General features: G+C 43.9%; 1 protein-coding gene across 1 annotated transcript in view; it reads left to right on the forward strand.

Moving 5' to 3' along the window:
- The window catches only part of LOC144768912 (alpha-2-macroglobulin-like protein 1), a 169,214-nt gene that overhangs the window by 80,423 nt on the left and 61,804 nt on the right, over positions 1-26,987 (forward strand). The window contains exons 15-19 of the mRNA XM_078652922.1: positions 7,330-7,566; positions 9,036-9,159; positions 11,762-11,906; positions 18,799-19,024; positions 23,064-23,190. Of these exons, the coding sequence (XP_078509048.1) occupies positions 7,330-7,566; positions 9,036-9,159; positions 11,762-11,906; positions 18,799-19,024; positions 23,064-23,190 (859 nt within the window). The remainder of the gene's footprint in view (positions 1-7,329; positions 7,567-9,035; positions 9,160-11,761; positions 11,907-18,798; positions 19,025-23,063; positions 23,191-26,987) is intronic.

Consider the following 26,987-nt stretch of genomic DNA (forward strand, 5'->3'; position numbering starts at 1 on the left):
CCATATAAAGCCAACAGGAAGCTAAGATCCGATCACCTCTCTCTGGCAAACGTCCCCAGAATCAAGAAGGCGCGGGCAGGAGGACGCATTTTTTCGTACAATGCCCCCAAGCTTTGGAACCCCCTCTCCCTTAACATGCGTAGGAAAACCAACCGATCAAAATTCCGTAAGTTCCTGAAAACCTGGCTCTTCCCCTAGGTCAAATCCGTTCCCTAGCTAACTCTTCGAGCTCAGCGCTGGGACGCCCCTGGGTAGACACGCGCTTTACAAATCCACTTCCAATTCCAATGAGGATTTACATTGTTAAATTGCAGTGAGAGACACAACAGTGTCTAATGGCAGAGTCTTGAGAGCTCCTGAGCACCCAAAGCAGGTATTTAGTAAAGAGAATGCATGCAAAACGAGATGCGAGCAGCATGCTGAGAAGATGGTGGCCGCTCGCGTATTACCAGAAATCCCCACCAGAGCACCACGGCATGTAGCAGACCCGGAGGGGGGCAACCAGAAAATGTTTACAATGAGGAGATCAAATGTCTGAAGCACGTTTTGTCATACTAGAACCAGATGCTTTTACAAAGACAGCGCCTCACATTGCCAGAGCTCATAGGACGGCCGCCATCTTGCACGACGCACAAGCCACACCCCTTCTGTGGTATATCTAATCACAAACATAACTTCTAAGATGACTGTATATGAACAGACTTGACAACTAAAACAAACTGCCATTGTGGGAGAAAGTGGCAAGTGGTTGTGCTGAGAACTGCAAAAAACCCACTTCTACCCCCCTTCCAACAACCTAAAAAAAAGACTAATTATTGCTAAGGCATTTTGATCATGCATAATGGATATCGGATGGTCAGAGCTTCCAACTACGACCTTGGAACTCACTCTATACAGGGGTTTCCTGCCGGACTTCCCTTCCACCGTGTGATATCAGCTCTTCACCAGGTGACCGTGTGAAGGGAGACAACGTGTGACACACGGTGGCTCCATGTGAGTTGGCAGGTCTGATATTTGCAAGGTGTGGAAGTTACATCTAGTTGTGTATACAAATGTGACCCTCTCAGTTTTAGAATGGCACTGACTGCAAGGAAGTGCAGTGGCTCAGGGACCTAGCTGACCAGAGGCAACTAGTGACCGGTAAAGGCTAGGTGTCTCAGCTTTGTAGCTATTTTCATTCTTGAGGCTCATGTAAAATTAATCAGTTTTTCCTGAACACATGAATAGGAGCAGTGCTTAACTTGTAAAAGAATAAGTGCTGGGGTGTCACCACCTGTACTATTGAATATCAGTGTGTTGAATACTAAGGGCCCGATTCACAGAACTAACTTAAGACAAAATCCTAAACTTACTACCATTTCGGTATTCACAGAAGGCACTTACTCATTTCTGTATTCACAGAAGTTAGGACTCCTAACTTTAGGACTCCTAAATGCCTTCTGTGAATACCGAAAGTCTTAAAGTTAGGACTTTTCTCAGTTTAGGAGTCCTAAAGTTAGGAGTCCTAACTTCTGTGAATACCAAAATGGTAGTAAGTTTAGGATTTTGTCTTAAGTTAGTTCTGTGAGTCGGGCCCTCAGGCTGTGTAATGTTATTCCACAGTATGCCTGTTTAATCACCACCAGACTCGCCCTCCTTTCTCTCACTCTTCTATGTCCCTGCTCTCTTCTTTTGTCACGTTTTACGTCTTCCTCTTTCCTTTGCGTGTCTTTCACTCACTTGCTCTGCGTCAAAGTCTATGAAGGAAAAATAAGTGCTGGTGTCCAAAAATGAGAGCCGCTGGACCCCACCTGCAACCACCGGTAGAAATTTAGCATTGAAAAGGAGGGAGAAGGGAGGCCGGATTAAATATCCAATCAATTTCATTTTATGCTAGTCACAACATTCACAAGAAATTGCTCCCTGTGAGGGTATATACAATCAAACCAACATCTGTAATGTAACTGTATATTTGAATATATCTGTTTTTACATGTTTCTAACTTCCAATGTTTTAAAAAAAGAACACTTTCTCTCCAGGAAGACATTCCAGCCTTGCCTTTTTCACTGCCTATGGACTAGATATAAAGTTGTCTTCCTCTTTATTGGGCCACACTTTGGGCCATATTATCAAGAAAGGGCGATACATTATCGCCGCTTTTATCGGCAGGAAACTACCGCTAAAGCGGCGATAATGAACTTGATAATATGCCCTTGTGAATTCCCATAGAAGCCCAGGTTCTGGTGTATCGCCCTTTCTTGATAATATGGCCCCTTGTGCTTCTTTCTCGCGCTCTTCTCATAATAGTCTTTCGGCGTGCCGCTGCAGCAAAGGGTCACTCTCCTCATTGTCCTTCCTCTGTTTCATTCTGCACGTGATTTAACATGCCACTTGCATCCTCTTAGCTTCAAGATCTGACCTTCTTCGAGCACCTCCTGTTTCCCCCTCCTATTTTTTTCAGGGTGATGGGTACCCTCTGATGTGCGTTCCTAGCTCACTGTGCTACATGATTCAAGCTGTATCTCACTGCCCAGGTCTGAGTTGGCCAGACGGTTATTGGGTTTCCTATCTGGAGGGGATCTGTTCTTCCAGTCTGAGCTGGACTGTTCCAATTTGAGCATGACCAAGACTGATTTGCATATGATTGGTCTCTTCCTAATGTGGCACAGTGGGCAAAATACCATGTACTAACTGCAATGTGACCCGAGCAATCACTGGTGGGTGAAATGCATTCAAGCATTTCTTTTAACACTGTGTTGTTTATTTCAGTAGATGCCATGGGTGTGACAGGTATGCCCTGTGGTGGGTGCCATGCTCACTGTGCCCCAGGACTCAAAATAGGCCTCACTGATGAGGCCTAAGTAGGTCAACATTTTTCTGTGGTTGACTGTGGGCTTGTCTGGATGGAGCCAGAATCAGCAGTTATGGATGGACTGGTCCTATTGGAGCAGATCAAAAAGGAATGGCATATGGCTAGGCTTTGTCTGGCATAACAAAGGGGATGCAAAATAATAGACTAGAATGTTGTCTCAAGTAAAAGCCAACAGTTAAGTTTCAGTCACACCCTACTTCCAATAGGAGGTTGGTTGTTTCAGTGGATGCCCAAGGTGTAAGGAGTAGGCCCAGATGTTGGTTTTGTGTTTTCTGTCCCAAAGAACTCAAGCTACACCTTATCAACAAGGCCTAGGTATGCTGAAACCATTCTGGGGAAGCATGCTTGTTTTACTGTTTGTAGGGGTATGGCCTTTTGCATATGACTGATCTTTATCTAAATTGGATCTGTGGGTGAAAGATTATGGACTGGAATATGATCCCAAAAGGTCATCAGTAGCCAAGTATATGCATTGGAAAGAACCCCATGCTTGCTGTGCCACAGGTCTTAAGCTGTACCTCACAGATGATGCCTAAGGAAGCTGAAACCAGTCTGGGGCTGCTTGTGTTCCCCTGTGGAGTAGACCCGGCCTGGTTGTTTGATATAGACTGTTTCTATTAGAGCAGGGCCAAGATTGATTTGTGTATTGATTGCAGCGCCAGGATGCCCGTAGGGTTGCAGCGCGCTTTAGAAATGATATAAATAAATAAATAAATATTGTTGGTCTCTGTCTAGAGCTGCACTGTGGACTAAAAACTATGGTCGGGAATGCAGCTTGAAGTATATGCAAGAGGCTGTGATTAGTTAATGCATTCCATTTATCAATTGGTTATTTGATGCATTAGACGTTCAAGATGCAATGGGTACCACTGCTATTTTTACATGAGTTTGCCACATTAAGGTGAGATTTATTGATTTATTTGCTGCACACAAACATACAATGGCTCTCACACGAACGCCCACATCAGGCATCCTCTTACACGTACTTGCAACTATCCAGCACGCAATTCTGAAACACACACAGATGTTGTGGTGGTAGGAGTAAGAGTAGAGGCGTTTGTAGTACTGATGGTGGTGGTGGTAAATGGTCATAGTGTTAATGATAGTAGTAATGTTGGTGGTAGGGGTTATGATGATGATGGTAAATACAGTGGTGGTAATGGTGGCGGTAGTAATGGTGGTGATGGTAATGGTGCAGCAGGATTGTGGCAATGATGATGATGTTGATGGCAATGGTGGTAATAATGGTAATTTGTGGTAATGGTGGCATTAGCAATGGTGGTGCTTGTGGTAATGATGGTGGCGGAAGTGGTAATGGTTTTATTTATTTATTTGAGGTTTTATAGAGCACGAACGTGACCTGTTAGGGTATCTGAGCGCTTTACAGGGAGTACATGTTATGTACAGGTTAGGCACAAGCAAAACACAAGGATGGGGATTAGGGAATTGACTACATTAGGGCAAAAGGCAGAGTTATATACAATAAGCAGTACAGTACCATAATCAGCAGAGCGACATGTCAGCGATAAAAAGAGAAAACCAGCAATTGTAATAGAGGGGAGATATGAAAGCAAAAGGTAGAGAGAACCAGCAGATCATTTGAAGGAGTGAGAATTGGTACAGGGAAAAAGGCCAAGCAGTACTGGAGATTATGCACAGAAACAAAGGACATGACGAAAGGCGGTATGCGCGACAAAGGAGAGTTATTGGAGGATTTTGCTCATTAGGAAGGTTTTAGCTTCCTTTTTTAATATTGACAGAGAAGGTATTCTCCTGATGGAGGATGGTAGCGAGTTCCAGATTCTTGGTGCAGCCCCAGAGAACGCTTGGTTATATGTTTTTTCCTTTCGGAAGTGGGGTGGCTGGAGTACACGGTCTCTGGCAGACCGGGAGTTTCTGAATCTCCCAGATACCACGATTTTCTGGGCGAGATATGCTGGGGAGTTCGTGTACAAGGCCTTATGTGTGATACAGGCCAGCTTGAGCTGGATTCTGGCTTCAAAAGGAAGCCAGTTGAAGGCTTTCAGATGTGGTGAAATGTGGTCAAATTTTTTTGAGCCAGATAAGAGTCTAGCTGCTGCGTTGAGGCAACCTTTTAGAGGGGACGTGGTAGTCTTTTGTAGGCTAGATAGAGTATAGCAGCCATATTCAATTCTGGAGATAACTAACGCCTGAACTGCAGTTTTTAGGTCGGCTGTTTCAAGGAAGGGTTTTAGTTTTTTCAAGTAGCTCAGGTGGAACCTGGCAGTTTTGTCCATGGAGTTGAAGTGTTCACGCATATTCAGGTTGCTGTCCAAGGTTATACCGAGAGATTTGGCAGAATCCAATATGGTCGGTGTGCAGTTGAGTGCTGTGATCGAGTTAATCCATTCCAGGATGTCATTGGAGTTTTTAGGGGGAGATGAGAAGGAACTCCATTGTTTGGGCATTCAGTTTGAGCTAGTTGTTGGCGAGCTATTGAACAGTCAGTATCAGGGTGTCATTCAGATAGGTAATCTCTAGAGAAGAGATTTTAATGTAAATCTGGGTATCATCGGCATACATGTGGAAGGAGATGTTGGCCATGTGAAGAATTTGAGCTAATGGTTCAAGATAGAGATTGAAGATTTTAATTGTGTAATGATGCGTATCCTAATGTTAGTGGTAATTGCTCTGGTGGCAGTGGTAACGATGATGTAAAGGTGGAACTGATGCTCATGGTGATGCTAGTGGACCTAATGGTGGTGATAGTAATGATAGGAGTGGTTGGTGGCAGTGGTGTTAGTGGTAATTGTGGTGGTGGCAAAGGAGTGGTGGTGGTAATAGCAGTCAGGTACTGTGTAACCTTTTCATAAACATAACCATTCAGGAGAGCAGACGGGTGCGTTGTATACCACTGCATAGGCAAGCACAAGTGGATCTCAGGGGCTGCTGAGTGCTCAGGACTGAAATGAAATGAGTGGCCTGGCACGCGTGTCAAATGAGCAGGCACGGGCGGCTGGGGTAGAGCAGCAGTGAAGTCATGGTAAGTCGAATCATGATGTGGAGTGAGGCAGGATTGTGATGTTACAGTGAAGCAGTGGCAAAGGGGGAGGGAGGCAGGGCAGTGGAAGAGCCGCCAGTGAAGCAGCATCAAGGGGTGCAGAGCACAGCAAAGAGGGGCTGCAATGATCCACAGTATTAAGAAAGCATGGTAGAATAGGACCCAGATTGCTGAGTCTCAGTGATGTTGCAACAACTATGGTGTGGCTGAACAGAAGCAGTGACCACTCTGAGTCACAGTAACAAATCTGGGATAATGCAGGGTATTGTAAAGTTTCAGGACAGCCATTTTGAAGTTAGTCCATCCCATGCAATAAAAAAGCAACTATTAAGGTCATATAAAAGTCAGGGTCAGTAAGACTTGTTTTAAAGTCACACGGAAACAGGACAATTTGTTCAATACAAGTATGCGATCAATAGTTTAATATGATTGAACACACTTTTCAGATATAAAATAGTCCTGCAAGTATTGTAATGGAACTACTTTTTAGGAGGCACAAAGATACACCCAGTGGCCAATAACAAGAAGGTAAAATGGACTAAAAACTTGGATATTCGATAAGTAAAGTACCCCCCCTCCCTCAAGCGCCTTGAGACCCTCTGGGTGAGTAGTGCGCTATACAAATTTTAAACTTGAACTTGAACTTGAAAGACTTCTCTAGGCTGATCCAAGATGTGATTGACCGTGTCTCAAACCTAGAGAGGAAAAAAATCATACAACACAACTGCCGAAGGGGGCTAAGCCAAAGTCCACTATGTATATTGGAAACATTAACCCCTTGGCCGCTGCGGTAATTTCGGAGCGGTCCTGGGGGGAGGGGGGATCACGCGGCGCCTCCATGCTTGTGACGGAACCACTCCGTCACGAGCCACGGGCGCGCTGTGCTCATGACGGAGTGGTTCCGTCACGGCCCCGCCTGCTCATCAATTCAGCCGCGTAGGCGCCGAATTGATGCAGCGTGGGCGGAGCGGCAGCGGCGTGATGGAACCTCTCCGTCTGATACCTAATACTAGTACTTTGACGCTTGATGAAGGGAGTACACCTCTCTGGAAAGAATCCAGTAAGATAAACTGAGATGTTTAGCAAGCTGTGTTAGACCATGGTCCGGTATAGAACATCCTTCTGAACTCCCTAACCTCCAGAACCTAAGCAGGTGAGTTTGTAAGTTGGCCCAACTAACACTATCCCTTGAAGTGGCCTGGTCAAGCAGTCAACAGGAATCCCTGTTGTCACATGCATGTATGCTTCTTTGGCAGACCGTCTCCTGAAGAATTTGAAATATCCTTTGCAAAGCGACTACTTCCTTCTGAATCTGAGGGGAATTTTGTAAACATCTGTTGCAGTACGCTCCAGTCCAAGTTTAATAAATAATCTAACAACATATGCAGAATTGTAACTTGTGGCAAACATTGCTACCCATTAACAGCTGCCTGTCTCTTCCCACATCTGTATTTAGGTGTACAGCCTGTTCTCTTTCCTCAACCAAAGAGGATACCCAAGCCGCGTGAGTGAATATTCACGACCCTGCAAGCCTCGCCCCCTGCCTCGACCAATCCCCGTATTACCTGTTCCCTTGGAACCTGTGATCGAGCCTCCGCCGTGGGCGCTCACTCGCAGCAGACGCTCATTCAGGCCATACCCTCGACCGTACCCCCGCAACCAAGACCAGCCAGATGCCTTCAGCCTGTTCATGGTAAGTTCTTCTGAGCATCCTCAGCATATCAGTTTACTCATTAACATACTTATCCGCTCATCCATCCACTGATTTATGATCAACTCTGTTAGTTTGACTCTAGGGCGTGGCAAATGTACACCAATATTTACTCCCTCAGTCCATCTAACCCTTGAACTAGGTGCTGTCCTACCAGCTGCCTCACAGTCCTGGTTACCTTCTCTACAATTCCCCCTTTTGCTTCCACTCTTCACGGTCTTGTGGGTCTTGTTCATTTAAAGCTTTATACATCTGTAAACCTTTAAGATATCCTTGTGCTCTGTACATGCATTATAGATGTAGACGTCTTGAATGTATTCCTCTACTTGTCTGTGCTCTCAGCATCCATGAATCCACCTCTAAGTCCACACACTTACTCCCTCATGTATCCCAGTCATCCACTTAGCATACATTGATGCTCATATTTTAACCTTTCCCGCCACTCACATATCTCCATACTGAAGTTTTCAGTTCATCCATTTGTCCATCCCCGCATTCCTCAGCACTCTCAGGGCCCGATTCACAGAACTAACTTAAGACAAAATCCTGAACGTACTACTTTTGGTATTCACAGAAGGCATTTAGTAGTAGTAAAGTTAGGATTTTGTCTTAATTTTGACTTAAGTCTGTCTTAAATCTGTCTTAAGTCTGTCCTAAGTCAAACTTAAGACAAAATTCTAACTTTACTACTACTAAATGCCTTCTGTGAATACCAAAAGTAGTAAGTTTAGGATTTTGTCTTAAGTTAGTTTTGTGAATCCGCCCCTCAGACATTCCCTATCTATGCTTGTCGGCCTGTTTGTCCCCTATCTATAACAGCCCCATTTGTTCTTGGACACCCCCCACCTCTGCGCACACTAGTAATAACCATGTGTACAGCCATTGTTCCATCACTACATGAATCTGTTGTATCCATAACACTAGGTATTCAGTCTGCCAGTTTCCTCGCTTCTTCTGTCTATCTGTCTATCTATCTGTCTGTCTGTCTATCTATCTATCTATCTATCTATCTATCTATCTATCTATCTATCTATCTATCTATCTGTCTGTCTGTCTGTCTGCCTATCTATCTATCTGTCTATCTATCTATCTATCTAGGATTTCCTGTATTTTCCCATTGTCGTCCTCTTTTTTCTTTTTCTCATCTCTATCACACTTTTCTAACTTCCTTTCTCTATTTATCATTCTGAATTGCCACTCTCTGCCTCTCCCTCACTTTTTCTTCCACTCTTATTTATCTATCAATCTCTTTTTCTTTATGTTTTTGGTTGTCTCCTCTTATCGCTTTCTCTCTCTTTCTCTCTCTCTCTCTCTTTCGCTCTTTCTTCCTCTTTTTTGACAATCCAACAGCAAAAGCAGAATTTTTTTTTTGCCCTTCCTTTGATGTTTGTACTTAAAACACAATATCAGAACACAAATATCCATCACTTGCCTATCTCTTCGGTTTCAAGAATGCAGGTTTAAAGGTATTGACCAATCTGAATGTAAGACAACCGCAGGACTGTTTATATCGTGACAATGGCAGGTTTGGAGTAATGCCAATTATGGTAAAAAGTATGGCAAGACAGGCCCCAGGTAAGGATCTTTTTAAGCCTTTATAATTGTGATTGGTTTTGCTGGGTGTGCTTTGGGGCAGATTTGTTTGATTGATTTTGCGAACAGCTGTTTTTTAGGTCTCATCTGCGACAGCGCATCATGCGCATGGGATACGTGCGCTCTTGCTTGCAAGGGATACAGCTTGCACTAAAGGACTTGGAGCCCGCCAATTACTTGCTATTCGTTGGCTTCATCATCACTCTTCTTTCTTGCCCCCTAATTGGCCTAATGGTCTTTAAGTAATACCTGTTGAGACATTGCTGTTTGCTAAACCCTAATTGGCCAGCGCACGCCAGGCATCATTTTCTTTTCTTTCTGTGGAGCATGGACCAAGCACAGATTACTTTCTCTTGATTAGTGTCTGCCAACTTATAGCTCTGTGATTGAGGTACATGTTCCAGGGCACTTCCTCTGTTTCCAGTTCTCATGCTGCTTTCTCCATTCATTCTGTTTTCAAACTCAACTCCCTCATGTATTGATTTTAAATGTGGGTCCTTGTTTAAGGTACTTACACCCACAACTGTACTACTCTATGCCACTTCGTTCAACACTGCTCCCTTCTATGCTACTCCATTCCACATTACGCCACTTCAGCCGGTGCAACGCTTCTCAGCGCCACTCAACTATACTCTGCCACTCTATTCTGTGCCACTCCACTCTATGCCACTCTACGCCATGCCACTCCACTCTACTCCACTCCACCTAATGCCCTTCTACTCTACTCTACGCCACTCAACTATTCTATTCTCCACTGTACATCACTCCATGCAACTCTAACCCACTCTACTCTACGCAATTCTGCCAAATTCCATTCCACCCAATTCAATGCCACTCCACTCCACTATATGCCACATCACTCTATGCCTTTCTTATCTACTCTACGCCACTCAATTGTATGCCACTCCACTCTTCTGTACTCCACTGTACGCCACTCCATGCAACTCTAACTCACTCTACTCTACGCCGCTCTGCCTAACGCCACTCCACCCTATTCAGTGCCACTCCCCTCCACTATACACCACTTCATTCTATGCCACTTTACTCTATGACACTCTATGCCACTTTAGCCACTCTACTCTACCCTACTCCATGTCACTGTACTCTACACCACTACACTCTATGCTATTTCACTCTACGCCTCTCTACTTTATGCCACTCTATGCCATTTTATGCCACTACACACCACTCTACTCTAAGCCACTCTTCTCCAGTCCACTCTCCGCCACACTACTATATGGCACTCCATGCCACTCCATTCCACTCTATACCACTCCACTCAATGCCACTCCACTCCACTCCACTCCACTCCACTCCACTCTAACCTTTGCCACTTTACGTTTTGCCAGTCCACTCTATGCCATGCACTCTAATCTGCACCACTCCGTGCCATTCTTTGCAACTCTACGCCACTCTACTCCACATTAGCGCTGGGATGCCTCCGGGTAGCTACGCGCTTTACAAAAACGCAATACAATACAATACAATACAATACTGGCACTCTACTCTAGGGCACTACACGCCACTCTACGCAACATGACTCCACTCCGCTCTATGCCACTCCACTTAATTCCACTCTACTCTGCACCACTCCGATCTATACCGCTCCACTCTATGCCACTCCACTCAATGCCGCTCTACTCTACGCCACACCACTCTTTGCTACTCCACTCCATCAACTCATCAACATACTTAAAGTTTAGTGCCAAACTCTAAATCAAGCCCAATAGACAGTCACTTGTTTATCTCTTTCCAGAGTCATTAGAAGGCTATGTTAAAAGACTAACAATTGGCTATGCAGTATAAGTGTATATACTGGGGAGCAGGAATGTCTAGTTTCTGGAGTACCCCACACCAAATTACAACTTTTGTTGAATTATCATGGTTGTTGCTATAGGTGAAATTTCACATCTTCTAATGAGGGACTCAGCATAGTAATGTTAACTGTTGATACATCTGACGTTCCACGTCAGAAGATTTATCATTGACACCTACCTATGATATTCCATTGATCAAAGTTCTTCATGGTGGTGTGTCCCATTGCTCAACCAAGTTCTTCCTTCAAACACCACTGGGATACAATGACTTTTGAAGTTACTTTAACCCTACCCAGGCTCATGCTCTGCAACCCAGTCCCTTACAGTCTTCTCCAGTCTCTTACAGCCCATCTCCTTCCATCCCATAAGGAGGACGTAAAGCTTTCAAGACCAGAAGAGTTTGCATCTAGGAACTAAGAATGAACATACTTATTGTAGACAACACTTGTCTTGTGCAATTATCTGAATTTAAGCTCAGTGTTTTTCTAAGCAGTATTAGGAGCCCGCCAGTTGCTATACACAGTAATAAAGAAGTAGTATGCCTGGTGCATGCTTTGGCACCTGAGACTGACAATAAAGTGAAAGGCTTCTGTTTAGTCTTGTTTGGAAATGTATTTTTGACTCAATATAATACCTTCCTCTCCCTTAGAGGTGTGAGGGTGAATGCACAAACCAACCAGAAGCACCCTAGCAGCACCATCTCACCTGCGTTGAGAAGAAGTGTTCATGAGTAACAATTAATTCTGGTATTGTTTTTCGTCTTCTAGCTTTCCGCGTGGCTCTCGCTGGTCCACGGGTGTTTGATGAGGTAGTGGAGATGAATGAGTTTGCTATGCCTACTGAGGACGAACCAGAAGAGAACATTCGAAAGGATTTCCCAGAAACCTGGCTGTGGAAGCTGGTGCTGACAGGGTGAGTTGACACACGGTATGCGTTGGTGGTATATGAGAGCTGGAGTTCGTGTCCTATTGGTTGTCGGACATCGATGAAGTATACTCCGGGGCAGTAGATCAGTGTCCAGCGCTAACAAAGCTCCAACCACCGATTGGGAACAGTGAACCTGGAGAATACATCCCCATCGCCCCTAGTACATGATCTCACTCTGGTGTCATGGGATTGCAACACATACCAGTGCCCTTCGACTAGATGTGTGCTATATCAATACCACAGCCATACAGACCATGCATAGTCGATCCACCGATGGGCGAATGAGAAGTTTATATGACTTTAAGTGGGCTGACCAGTTGGTATAACCACTAGGGAAATGACAAACCTTCATATGGGCTGTTGGTGATGGAGGGGGCCAAGCAACTTTGTCAAATAGTGCTACCATTTTAATAGTTGTGTTCAGTGGGAGCAAGTGTGGCGTATGCAGAGATTTCAGAAGTCATATACCCCAGAGAGGAAATAACAGCCCTTCTATACTGAATAGAGGGATTACAGCACTCAGACAGTGTATAAGGGGTTTGCAGCAGCCCTAAACTGCATAACAGGACTACAGAGTGCAGATACTGCAAAGAGGGATTAAAGCAACAGTGTACTGTATACATGGATTGCAGCACTCCTATACTACAAAGAATGAATACAGCACTCCTATACTGCAAAGAAGAATTACACCACTCATATACTGCACAGAGGGTTTACAACACTTCTATTTGGTATAGAGCGTTTACAGAACTCCTACGCTGCATTAGGGATTAGAGCACTGCTGTACTACAAGGAGAGATTGTCGCACCAGTTTACTATAAACAGGAATTACAGCACTTCTATAGTGCATTATGGGATTACAGCACCCCTGTACCGCAAAGAGGCATTACACCACTCATATGCTGCATAGAGGATTTACAGCACTTCCATATTGTATAGAGCATTTACAGCAGTCCTGTACAGTGTGAAGTGATTAGAGCACCCCTCTACTGCAAATTGGGATTACAACACCAGTATACTGTATACAGCACTTCCATACTGCATGATGGGATTACACCACTCCTGAACCACAAAGAGGGGTTACAGTACTCATATAGTGCATAGAGGGTTTACATCACTTCTATATTGTACAGAGCTTTTACAGCACTCCTCTACAGCATGAAGTGATTATAGCACTCCTGTACTGCACAGAGGGATTACAGTGCTCATATAGGGCCAGATGTAGGTAAATCTGATTTACCGACTCTAGAATACCGAATTTTACCGATTCGGTATTCCAGATTCGGTTAATCAGATGTAGGTAAAAATTCGGTAATTTTTACCGAATCTGTATGATTCGGTAATTACTGAATTGGTATTTACCGATTCGGTAATTGCCATTGATTCCTATGGGCCTACCGGTAAATACCGATTCGGTAAAATTACCGATTTTGCAAGGGGAACAGGGTGTCACTTTGACACCCTGTTGCACCCCTGAATTTGGCTTGTGTGCCATGTGACACACATACATGCCCTTAGAGCATGTATGTGTGCCACATGGCACAGGTGTACATGCACAGATGTGCATGTACACAGGAATTCGTTATTTACCATGACATAGTATTACATGGTAAATAAGTAATCGGTAATGGCCTGTGGCACTGTTTGAAGTGCCACCTACATCTGGATTTACCGATTCGGTATGTTACAGAATCGGTGAATATACGGATTCTGTAAATATGAGGCCCCCTACATGTCAAACACCGACCGGTATTTGGTGTCCTACATCTGGCCCATAGTGCACAGGGGGATTTTAGCACTTTTGTGACAGTACTCCTATGGTGCACAGAGGAATTCCTGTACTCTTACACTGCATGGAGAGAATATAGAACCCACATACTGATGGAGAACTGTGAAACCTTTCTGACCACCTCTTGTGAAGGAAATCTAGGGCTGTATTTGGATTAACAATGCTAATGGTAGTGGGTGAATCCGGATGGAAGAACGGGCGCCTGTCACCACTTATTCCTCTGCTGATCCAGGTTTCTAGGAGCTTGTTGGTTCTTCTTCAGTCTTCTGGTTCCATCTAATTTGGGGTGTCCAGACATGTGTTCTCACCATCATATCCTACCTGTCCAATAGCAGACTATTTGGTTAATCGACCTCCATTTCTATCAACTATTCTGCGACTGTTCTGTATCCTTTCCTTAAAGTGCTCAAGGCTACAAAGTGGTAGCACTTCACTAAAAACCCCCAGGCCAAATAAATGACCACAAATAGGCTTTCTTTGTTAGTGGTACTGTCTGTATCTGCCATCACTTGCTTTGCAGCAAACATACTGATAATAAAATGTGCTGTTTTCAAACTAGAAATCCTCATCCTTCAAATAACCTGACACAGGGCATTTGACCATTGCGTAGATGGTGCTTATTAGTGCACGTTAAGCTTAAAATCCATGGGCCTCATTTATGAAAAGTGACGCATCGCTGCATGAAAACAGCGATGCGTCACTTTTCATTGTGCTTTCCTTGCGACACCAATGATGCATCATATTTACAGTATGACGCATCATGTCGCAAGGAGGTACAGATACGTCAGTATTTCTGATGTATCTGTAGGCGCAAAAGTGACGCATTGCTGGAGTGTGTCACAAAAGTGACGCAACTCAAGCACCTTGTCCTTTCACATGGGGCAAGCCCCATGTGAAAGGGTCTGCGTCAGTCTTACGCCTGCTGTGAGGCAGGCGTAAGAAATTGACGCATTAGTGGCCAAGAAATGGCGCAGTGAAATCTTATAGATTTCACTGCGTCACTTCCATGCCCCTTTCTTGTGTCAAAACGCCCCCCTTGCATACATTATACCTGGTGCAGGTATAATGTGGCGCAGGGGTTTACAAAGTGACGCATCTACCTAGATGCGTCACTTTGTAAATATGGCGCAACAAGGCACATTTTTTACGCCACTGATGTGTCAGAAAAAGTGACACACCGGCGGCGTAAAAGTGGCGCACAGCCTCATAAATGAGGCCCCTTGCATTTCCAGGTCTACCCTAAAAGCACAACAGATGCAAAGAATGTTCCATGATTCCATACATTTACCCTTCACCAGATGGAAAAGGTTATCAGAACCAGAGGTGCTGTGAACGGTGCACTCAGTTGTTGTTTGGGATAAATTCACCTTGACCATCAGGAGGCAAAGGATAAGAGAGATGCAATGATTGATTATTGAAGTCATACTGAGGCAGGGACCTTGACTGATGGATCCATTCATATCCAGGGACATCCCAAGAACATTTAAGAGCAGCAGCGGCACCTCCGCAAAGGTGTGGGGTCATCGCCCCACTGCCTCTGAGCCAGCAAGTGAAAAATAAACCAATATCGTAGTATCACTTTAATTTTCATTTGCCAGCTCTAAGCCAGTTTGTACGGAGAGGGGCGGGCCGTGGTATGGGAGGGGATAGCTGGAGTGCTATGTTCACTTTTAAGTGCATATGTGTGTTTGGCTGGCTATCTCGGGCGACCAAACGCACATGCTCACTTAGGTTTCTCCAGACCAGCTGTCTTGAACAGCCAGGCCGGAGAAACCCCACAGTCTCCCTGTCCTGAGCAGAGCACCTTTTTGGCTCGCTCTGGCCAGTCCCTACACTGCTCTCATATGAGAGCAGCATGGGAATTGGATGGGAGTTGTGATGCTTTCCCACAGACTCCTGGGATAGGAACTGCAGCAGAGGAGCGTGAGGCGGGCGGCAGCAGGAGGTAAGCGATTATTTTTATTTTGATCATTTACGACCCCCACCACACGCTCCTCCTGTCAGCTTCCCGCTGGCCCGCACTTCCCCCCACCCCACATCCCCTCCATCCACCCCGCCAGTATTTTTTTGTGTCAGCCCCCATTGTCTGAGGGAGGTCCCATAATCCTGTGACCTCGCCCGGTGTAAATTACGGATGTATGACATTACAACGCATACTTTTACATCGCATGCTTTTACAACGCAGTTTTTACAACGCATACCATTACAACGCATAGTGCTTTGGGGCGCTGGATAGTGAATACTTTAATTTACTATTCCAACTCCAGTCCCCGTGCATAGTAGGGAAGGCGTTGGACAGTAAATGAAACCTATTCCCTATCCTAGAGCGCCCCCAAGCGCAATGCGTTGTAATGGTTTGCATTGTAAAAGTTGCATTGTAAAGGCACTGCCTGGTAAAAGTTGCGTTGTAAAGGACGTTTCCCGTAAATTACACAGGATAGAGCCACCAGGGAGAGCAGCTCCTCCAGACACACTTGCAGGAGTCACAGATTGATCAGAATACTCCAGAACTGATCACACAATGCTAGTTTGTAATGAATAAGGGTTAAGGTTGTTCCCCATTGATACCATGCCCTGTCCTAGTTCTGCTGGAACAGATCAATAAATCAATAACAGCAACGCTTCACACAATGATGATCCTGCGGAAGCGTTGGGGGATCTTTGTCAGCTATCTATCCACACCAACCACTATACCATAATCAGAAGCGTGACTCTAATGACGGGCCCTTAAGTCATTGTCACACAGTTAGCCATATCAAAGGTCCTCCGATGAATCTTTGGTAGAGCTAAAAGGGACCTGGGGCCAGATGTAGGAGCCAAAATACCGGTCGGTAACGGCCGATTTCGGCACTTACCGACCGGTATTTAAGAATTGACATGTAGGGGGCATATTTTACCAATTCGGTAAATTTACTGAATCGGTAAATTTACCGAATCGGTAAAATACCGAATCGGTATTTTTACCAATTCGGAAACTTTCAGATGTAGGTGGGACTCTTCAGAGTCCCAAAGGCCCTACAAATTCGGTATTTTACCACCCAATCCAATTGGGTGTTAAAATACCGAATTCAGGTGTGCATGCACATGTGTGCATGCACACCTAGCCATGTGACAGACAGACATGCCCTTAAGGCATGTCTGTGTGCCACATGGCGCACATGCCTATTTTTGGGGTGCCAGAGGGTGTCAAAGAGACACCCCCGGCACCCTTGCAGAATTCGGTATTTACCGATTCGGTATTTACCGAATCGGTATTTCCCATTGATTCCTATGGGCTTCACAGCCCATAGGAATCAATAGGAAATACCAATTCGGTATTTACCGAATCGGTAAATACCGAATATTACCGATTCGGTATTTCCACATCTGGAAATACCTACATGTCACACCTTCATATTTACCGATTCATAAATACCGAATCGGTAAAATTCGGTATTTATGAATCGGTAAATACAACTTACCTACATCTAGCCCTAAATAATGAAAAACAGAATGCTATTTCTCCACAAGGACCTACAATGAAGAAATAAGCTAAACACTTCTCATTATAATCATATCCAAATAACTCAATAACAATGTGATAAAGACAGACACTATTCTGTCTGTTAGTTTTCTTGTTATTTCACAATATGAATGGTCAATCACAAAATAAGATAAAACTATATTGTAACACATTGGTTCATAATATAAAGAATAGATTCACAACAATCATCACAGATCATTCAATTAACTTCAGAACATCAGGTATAGAGGAGTGAGAGAGAGGAAAACAAGAGTGAAACAACAGTTCACTTACAAGATGAAATACTAATGCACAGGTGCAAATAGTTTGAGTATAGCAAAGGCAGCAACATCAGCCGATGATGTGCAAGGTCTCCAGGAAAGTCTCTTAGGAGCTGTAGGATCTGCTAGTCAGAGAATCAGGAATAAGCACAGCATGCAGCATACCACAAACACAGGACAGGTCACCATTGTGTGAACGAGTCGAGGAGCATTTTCCCATTGGAAACTTTATAGTATGCTACTTTCTTTCTTCAGCTAAAATGTTGTTTTCTCTACCATCTACAAACTTTTGCATTGGCTAAACACAATGGTGTGGCTGTCTTCTGACAATGACTTAACTCTTATTTCTAAACACTATGGGTCCGATTCACAGAACTAACTTAAGACAAAATCCTAAACTTACTACTATTTTGGTATTCACAAAAGTCACTTACTCATGTTGGTATTCACAGAAGGTACTTACTAATTTCGGTATTCACAGACGTTAGGAGTCCTAACTTTAGGACTCATAACCTGAGAAAAATCTGAACTTTAAGACTTTCGGTATTCACAGAAGTTAGGAGTCCTAACTTTAGGACTTTCGGTATTCACAGAAGGCATTCAGGAGTCCTAAAGTTAGGACTCCTAACTTCTGTGATTACCAAAATAAGTAAGTGCCTTCTGTGAATACCAAAATGGTAGTAAGTTTAGGATTTTGTCTTAAGTTAGTTCTATGAATCTGCCCCTAATTGTCTAAAATTTGCACAACTTTCAAGAGAGGTAGAAGGAAGAACCTAGATACATTTGTATAGTAAATTTAGCAATAGTTACTTCCATGCTATCTACAATTCTCACCCAGACAGGAAAGAACTATACAGTTTTCTACATTCTAAGGAGGTATTAGTTACTTTTTCGTCAAAGGCAGAAAGCACAGGAGCACGTTAGCACATCCCCTACCAAACATTCGCTGAGGCCTACATTTAGCAAAAGAGAGAATTATTCTAAAAACCTACACTACTTTCACGAAGAATAAAAGCTGTTTCTTTGTGGTTTATTTTTCTGCAGCTAGGAAGACAGAATAACATTCAGTTATATGTATTCTCATCATTGTTCAACTAAGAAAATCAACTTTTGTGCCTTATGCATATTTCTCATTGTTATACACTCTTGTGTTATATTAGTAGTTTTGTGTATATTATTAAAATACATGCATTTGAGGGGAATTCTTCAAGCAGATTATGTATTCAAAAATCGTGCTCCATCAATGATATGTAGTTCTCTGCTTTTTCCGTACTCATTAAAGTTTCCATCTCACTATCTTTGTAGCCCTTCTGGTAAGACGGACATGTCTTTACCTGTCCCGGACACCATAACAGACTGGAAGGCAAACTGCTTCTGCATGGCAAGAGACGGATTTGGCATCTCTCAAGTCACCTCCCTCAAGACCTACAAGCCTTTCTTTGTGGATACGACGATGCCCTACTCTGTCGTTCGAGGAGAGTCTTTTACCATGAAGGCCACTGTCTTCAACTACCTCAAGAACTGCATTGCGGTAAGAGTGTTCTTGCATCTCACTAGCTCAGACAATAACTGTATTCTGTTTTAATATCCGTAGAGGGCAGGTAGATCACTGGTGGCTTATATCTCTCTGACAAATGAACTCTGACTACTGCAACGCACTCTACGCAGGAATCCCAGCCAAACATCTACGACGACTACAACGCATCCAAAACGCCTCCGCCCGACTGATCATCAACATCCCCCGCCACAGCCACATCACCCCCCACCTAAGAGACCTACACTGGCTCCCCGTCTACAAGAGGATCGCCTTCAAGCTCCTCACCCACGCGCACAAAGCTCTCCAAAACGCCGGACCCGCCTACCTTAACAGCAGACTCAGCTACCACATCCCCACCCGCCAGCTCCGCTGCGCCAGCCTCGCCCTCGCTGCTGTCCCCCGCATCCAACGAACAACCTCTGGCGGCAGATCCTTCACCTCCTTCGCCGCCAAGACCTAGAACACCTGCCCTACCCACATACGGCAGACCCAAGACCTACTCGCCTTCAGAAGACTCCTCAAAAGCAGGCTCTTTGAGCAGTAGTAGCACCCCCCTCCCCTCAGCGCCTTGAGACCCTCACGGGTAAGTAGCGCGCTCTAGAAGTACATTGATTGATTGATTGATTGATTTGCAGGCTATTAAATACATAATTTCTGAGAGTTTTTGAGTAATTTCTTCATTTGGTAGAAATGGGGATTATCATCAGGAAGAGGTGTGGAGATGACTGCATTCACAGATGTAGTATGTGAACCTCACTTTTGAGACCTCACTGAAAAGGTGAAGAGGGAATAAAACCTACCAAAAGATGGTTTCTTTACCGAAAGACTGTCGCCCAAAGGCAAGAGCAACGGAACACAAAATTGACCAAAAAGATTGCCAGTGACTAAAGAACGAGTAATGTTTACCAGAATTTGAATGGGACCAGAGATGAATGGGGTGCCAGGGTTGAATATCTGACCCCTTCTCTACCGAGTCCATTCTTTGGCATTTCCCTGGACAACAAAACAATCTGGAAGATGCTCGTTGCAGAGTAGCAAAGGAATGACACCGCGCTGATCAGGACCACAACTCAGTCATTGCATTCTTGTCTAGCGCCCGTAGATTTCGCGATGAAGAACAACTCGCTGAAATCTAAAGGAGAAAAAACTGAGGTGTTAGAGCTTAGTAAGAATCCATCTGGCTGGGGACCTCAGAATTGTCCGGATGCTTTGGGTGATATTCTTGTCCCTGCTGCCAAAGTTTAAAAACTTGGGGCCATATTATCAAGAAAGGGAGGTACATTATCGCCGCTTTTATCGGCAGGAAACTGCCGCTAATGCGGCGATAATGGGCTTGATACTATGACCTTGTGAATTCCCATAGAAGCCCAGGTTAACACCAGAACCTGGGCTTCTATGGGAATTTATAAGGGCATATTATCAAGCCCATTATCGCCACTTTAGCGGCAGTTTTCTGCCGCTAAAACGGCGATAATTTTATCCCTTGGTTTCTTAGTGGACTCCAAGATTTCTACGAAGCCTCAGTTGGTGAAGGTGTCAGCGGTCTGCTTCACCACCTTGAAATGGCTTCCGAAATTCATCTCGATTCTTCGTATAACAGCTCAAAGAAAGGTCCTCCAGGCATTCATTCTGTCCCACCTGGATTATGGTAACATTCTGTATCTGTGGGTTGATAAAGCCTCTGTGAAACACATGTAGGAGGAGCCGAATGCCAAAATATGCTTTGGCCATTCCATGAGCTGCACAGGCTAAGGGTGGAGAAGCATATGCAGTTTAAGGCTGTTTGTTATGTTTTTAAAGCAATGGCTAAGGTTGCCCCCTCAACATATCATCAGCCTGATAAAACTGCATAAGCCTGTGTGTCTTCTGCCCTCTAGCAGCCTCTCTCTCTGTCCAGCTCCCAGGATGAACCCACATAGGAGGTTTCTCCTTTGTGTACCTCAGCCCAAAACTCTGGAACGCCCTACCGGAACATCTGAGATTCTGCCCTTCATTGACCATCTTTCGTAGACAATTAAAGACGTGGTTGTTCTGAGCTAGCTGGGCCGGGAGCACCCTTGCCTGTTATTGAAAGTGCTGGGAAACCCCGAGCGGGTAGCTGTTGCACTATATAACTTTCTTAGTCTAATCTAATCTTAGTGCCCAAAAAGGTTTTCTGAATATCTTCAGCCTTCATTCACTTTAGCCGTAACATATCAGGACTAGAAACTTAGGGGCACATGCATCAATATTGCTTTTTGCGATTCCTTAATTGCGAAAAATAAGGAATCGCAATGAAGGAATTGCAAACTGCAATGCATCAAGAAATCGCAAAAAAAATAGCGATTTCTTAAAATTCCTTAATTGCGATTCTATAATTGAGAATCGCAATTAAGGAATACCTCCCCATTCATTCCTATGGGCCTAGAGGCCCATAGGAATAAATGGGATGACATTCTCAATTTGCGATTCTCCATTAGAGAATCGCAAATTGAGAATGCAATTTCAAGGGTGCAGGGGTGTCCAAAGGACACCCTGTTGCACCCCTGAAATCTGCCTATAAGTACATCTTGCACAGACACATGCCCCAAGGAAATGTGTGTGTGTAAAACATGGACCTTTGAAAAATGCATTTTAATGGTAATTTGCTCCCCTTATTAGCGAAATCGCTAATTTTTTAAGTTTGATGCATTGCATTTAAGGAATCTCAATTTGAGATTCCTTAAATGCATTTGCAATTTAAGAAACCGCAATTTTGCAAAAAGTACAAAAATGATGATGCATCCCAAAAGTTGAAATTGCATTCGCAAACGGCCGAATTTTGCGATTCGCACCATTTGTGAATGCAATTTACAATGATGCATGTGCCCCTTAATGTACTAGTGACATAAAGTCCTACTTTGACCCTACAGTTAGCTGAATCATGGCTGAAGGCGGAAGCTACTGCACTGTACAGAGGTAGGATGGCTTGGCTGAATCTTGGACAGACAAGATTTAGGTTTACACCAATACGCAAAAGACCACGGCAAGCCAAAGATACAAAGCATTTTCATTGGTCTACTTGTAGCCGAACTATCTCATTGAGCACACGTTGACTGATTGTAGAACCAGCAAGCAATGCTCACTGGTGTTCCTTAAGAACATTACAGAGATCAAATATATAAAAATGTTCTGCTGCGTGTTGAAGAGATATTGGGAGGTGATGGGCAGGACCATATAGGAAGACCTTTAATGCCCATCCATCATCCTCAACCCATGCATAGCATCACCAAACATATTACATGGACTTGATATTTATTGATATATAAAATACTCCAAGGTCTGAAAATAGATAAAAACATATAGGGCAGCCGTGGCCCCACAACTATAGAGGGCGGCCCAGACCCCAATCATAGCTAAATGGAGAGTGGGACTTGGCCACTGAGGAATCTTGGAGATACAAATTTACGAACTAGGAGGTGGTCCCCGTAAGCACAATAAAAGTGAGTATTATAAACGTATTAGGTGGCCTGCATGAGATGGGATATCCCTACATTCAATATGTCACCATAAGGCATTGTCATCCACTGGCACTGACCTTTCCCACCACTTAGGAAAAGATGGCGACCATGCTTAATTAGAGCCCCCTTTTTTAAATGCATGCCTTTCCAGCACCAGGACACCAGGTCATAAATGTTAAAAATAGCAGATAAACATGGCACGGGGGTGCCCCCGAAAATGGGTAGCGGTGTGGCCAAGTGGAACGAATACAGAGGTAACATGTGTGAGTCCCCCCAAATTACTCCTGTTGGCGAGCTGCTCACACTGTGAACTGACTTTGTGAACACTGCTGTGAATATTCTGATAACGAAAACGCTTTGTATGCTCTGTATTTTCCTAAGGTACAAATGTGATTATTGTATTCTATGATTGTGATGACCACCACTTTTTCTAAGTTGCTAATAAAAAGAATTAAAAAAAAAAATTTGCAGATAAAGTTCTAGGAGAATGAGTGCTGTTTTATTTGTGTTGCGGCGAGAAGTTTAATTGCGGGTTCTCCGAATCTTGGTTACAGATCGTGGTGACCCTCGTTGAATCTCAAGACTTTGAAGTGGAACCATGCGTGGACTGCTCCTACTCCAGTTGTCTCTGTGAAAATGACGTCAAAACCTTCTCCTGGAACATGAAACCCAAAGCACTTGGTAAGTAGAACCCATAACGGTGTGCGGAATTCAAGTAATTTGTTTTTGCATAACTGAGAAATTTCAGGAAAAGCATGTTAAATTATCTGCATTTACGTAATAAGCAAATCCATCATTTTGCACTATATTTTAGCACAACATGAATCTTTGTGTCAAGTTTTGGTGCAAGGACCCTTTTAACCCCTTCCATGCGTCGGCCGTCCGGCGGCCGTCCGACGTCATGGTGGGCGTGGGCGGAGGACGGCCGGGGGCCGTCCGAACACGCCCACATCGTAAATCACCCGCACCGCGGCAGAATTTTCGCCGCGGTCAAGGGGTTAAACAAAGCACCGTGAACAACAGCCACTCATGCTCTGTTGTTCTCATACATTTGCTATTTTTTTTATCGAGAATGGCACATACGCGTGCAAAGTGGAGTAATAGCTTCATTTCGGGAAGTTTGTGTAACAAGCAAAATGCAAAAGTCCCAAAGTTATGCTGATGTAAATAACATTTCGCCCGGACCATGAGGCATAGAAACCCAGATCTCTCAAATTTTCCACCTTCACTTCAGATACCAAAGGCTTGTTCAGCACAAAAAAAATGGTTCAGCTTCCTCTCCTCCTCCAAGAATTTGCTTTCCAAGAGCCTATTCCATGACCAATGAAATCCAGCGTGGAGGTTATGTACATGTATCCAGGGCTAGCATAGCTGGGTCAGTCAGTCAAATATACTTTATTCGGTTCATGTTAAAACCATAAAAGCATACCAAACACTTCATATTTAACAAATCTTTATAAAAACCATAAAATTACAATCAGACTACACAACCTTAAAATACATACAGTATCAATAATCAATTCACTTAAATATTTTCTAAAATCCACATTGCCAGTTTAGAACATTCTTAAATTCAGTCAAATCAGGCTAATTCATAAAGTTGACTATACCCATCTTATTTTCTTCTTTAATCTGACAGCCGCAGTGAGAAAATTAGCAATATTAAAAGTCTCCCACACATTCGAAAGCAGCTGCAGATAAAGGAGGGCTGGTTTAACTTGCAGAAAGCCTTTGTCTTTTAAAATTGGAATAATAAAATGTTTCCGAATTTGAAGAAAGTGCTCGCAGAAAAAAATAAAGTTCATTGTGTCTTGAGCATAGCTGGGTCAATTCCAGATGGACGTGAACATATCATCAGGTTCTTATTTTCATAGGATGTGGTTGGAAGGAGTCAATTGCACAATAAAATTGACTTTAAGTTCTAGGGCCTCATTTATGAAAAGTGACGCATCGCTGCGTGAAAACAGCGATGCGTCACTTTCCACTGCGCTCTCCCTGCGACACTAATGATGCGTCATATTTACAGTATGACGCATCATGTCGCAAGGAGTTACAGATACGTCAGTATTTCTGACGTATCTGTAGGCGCAAAAGTGACGCATTGCTGGAGTGTGTCACAAAAGTGACGCAACTCCAACAATGCTTCCTTTCACATGGGGAAAGCCCCATGTGAAAGGGCTTGCGTCAGTCTTACACCTGCTGTGAGGCAGACGCAAGACTTTGACGCAACAGCATCCTAAAAGTGAAGCAGTGAAATCTCATAGATTTCACTGCGTCACTATTACGAGGCTTTTTGCGGGTGAACGCCCCCTCTGCATACATTATACCTGACGCAGGTATAATGTAGCGCAGGGGTTTACAAAGTGACGCATCTGCTTAGATGCGTCACTCTGTAAATAGTGCGCATCAGGAGGCATGTTTTACGCCGCCGAAGCGTCACAAAAAGTGACGCATCAGAAGCGCAAAACTCACGCAAGGCCTCATAAATGAGGCCCCTAGTTCTTAACCCACAATCAGTTTTCACTTACCCAGAGCCCATTCATTGTACTCGTCCAGTGCTGTTTTTTTCTCATTTCTCCTCCCATGCTTTTCTTACCCCAGTCAAAAGTACATTCAACACAGACAAAAACCTTGATCTAAGGTTTTCTTGTCCCAAGGCTTGTTTTAGCAAAAGCCAGTTCCAGGTTGCACAGAACCAGTCCAGATTCTCGTCCTTACATGTCTGTTTTACAAGTTTCTGTTTCAGAAGTATAAGCAAATATGTTTGAAGGATTTGTCCATTTGAGATCTGGACTAAAAACCAATGGCAGGGCAGAGATATTCAGTGCATGTCCTGTTCATCCTATGCATAAAACCACAAGCTAGATTACACGTGCTGTGCCAGGTGGGGATTTCATTCCCTATAAAATGATGTGAGGTGGTGGTTTTATCCTTTTGCCATGATTTGCAGGGCCAATAATATTTAATTTAAATCTCTATCGTTGTAGTTCGACTTAAAGAGCCATGCTTCGGCCTACAATTTGTGAATGTTGTACTGTGCCTTTTTCAGGACGCCAAGCACTGTTGACGTCACAGTAAGGCCTTCATCACCTGCAATCTTTTGGCCTAAGGTTACAGCCCTTGAGGCTTTGAATGTGGCTTGTTCCACCCAAAATATCTCTCTGGGGCATTCTTATCAAAAGGTGCCTCCCTCTATCATGTGGCCTTTAAGATCTACCTTTCACCTCCATTCCATATTTTAAGCACAGGCTAGTAGGGTTTGCTGATGATAATCTGGTCCATATAAAATGTTCAATCAATGCTTTACCTGTCAGATATCTGGAGTGAACCCTGGAGAAAACCAAAGGCTGGAGGAATATCAGTGACCTCCAACTAAACAGTAGGGGTGGGCGGAATTTGCGTAGTCGCGCTACGCAAAGTTTCCGCGAAACGGTAAAAAATCTCCGCGCACACTCAGAAATTTCGTAAATATGCAGAATTGCTTGTTTGCGATGCTTTTTTCCTGTTCGCAATCACTTTTTGCGTGCTCGGGGAGAAACATCTAGCAAACACACATTTTGAGAATGCAAACAAGCAAAAAATTCAGCGGAACGCAGAATTTTGGGCAATTTTACGTTCTCCGCGGAACGTGAAATTCCGCAAATTACGCGAGCAGAACGGAATTTACCGCCCAGGCCTACTAAACAGTGAAAAAACAAGGTTATCATCATTGAGACAAAGTAAAGATTCAAGCTCAGTCCCTCCCTCTGCTTACTATTTTTTAACACAACATCAATACTGTCTTCAAAGCCTAGGTGTCATTTTGATGCCAGCATGACATTATGCAAGCAGGTGGGAGCAGTGGTCAGCAGTTGTCTGTATCCAGTAGCCAAATTGAGGCCTATTATGGCCTTCCTATTCCTCAAGCACAGCCCTTCATGGTTGGTGCAGCCATTAACTTGAGGCAGGGTCAGTACAATTACCTAAAGGCTGGTTTTGTTGTATTGAAAACCAGCCAAGCACAAACCACTGCGGTCAGACCTGTCAATGGCTTAAGCAAAAGACAAAGCACATCCAAGACCAGAAAAGCTCTACATTTCCTTCCAGTTCAGGGCAGAATTCTTAACAAGGCCTGCTGGATGTTTCACTGACTAAACAATTTAACTCCTCAGTATCCATCCAGCCTCATCTCTATATACTTTTCTGGGAGATCACCCAGTAGTTCAGACAAAACCCACTCAACCATCCCTTGTTCAAGGTCCAGCATGTTGGGCATTTCTCCTGGACACGTGAGGTGCTTGTGCAGTTCCTTTCAGAAGCCATTTAAGTGATACATGTTCTAGACAAATGGAACTAAGACTAGTGCCAGGAAAGTGTAGAATAGGGATTGTTACACAAATTCTATGATGATTATGTCCATCCAGCAAAACCCAGGGTATGCTCAGACGTGAGTCCCTTGCTCACTTTGCCACTGGGTTCAATCAAGCCTGGCTGAAGAC

The sequence above is a fragment of the Lissotriton helveticus genome, chromosome 7 (genome assembly GCF_964261635.1).
Source record: "Lissotriton helveticus chromosome 7, aLisHel1.1, whole genome shotgun sequence".
NCBI classification, from domain to species: Eukaryota; Metazoa; Chordata; class Amphibia; order Caudata; family Salamandridae; genus Lissotriton; species Lissotriton helveticus.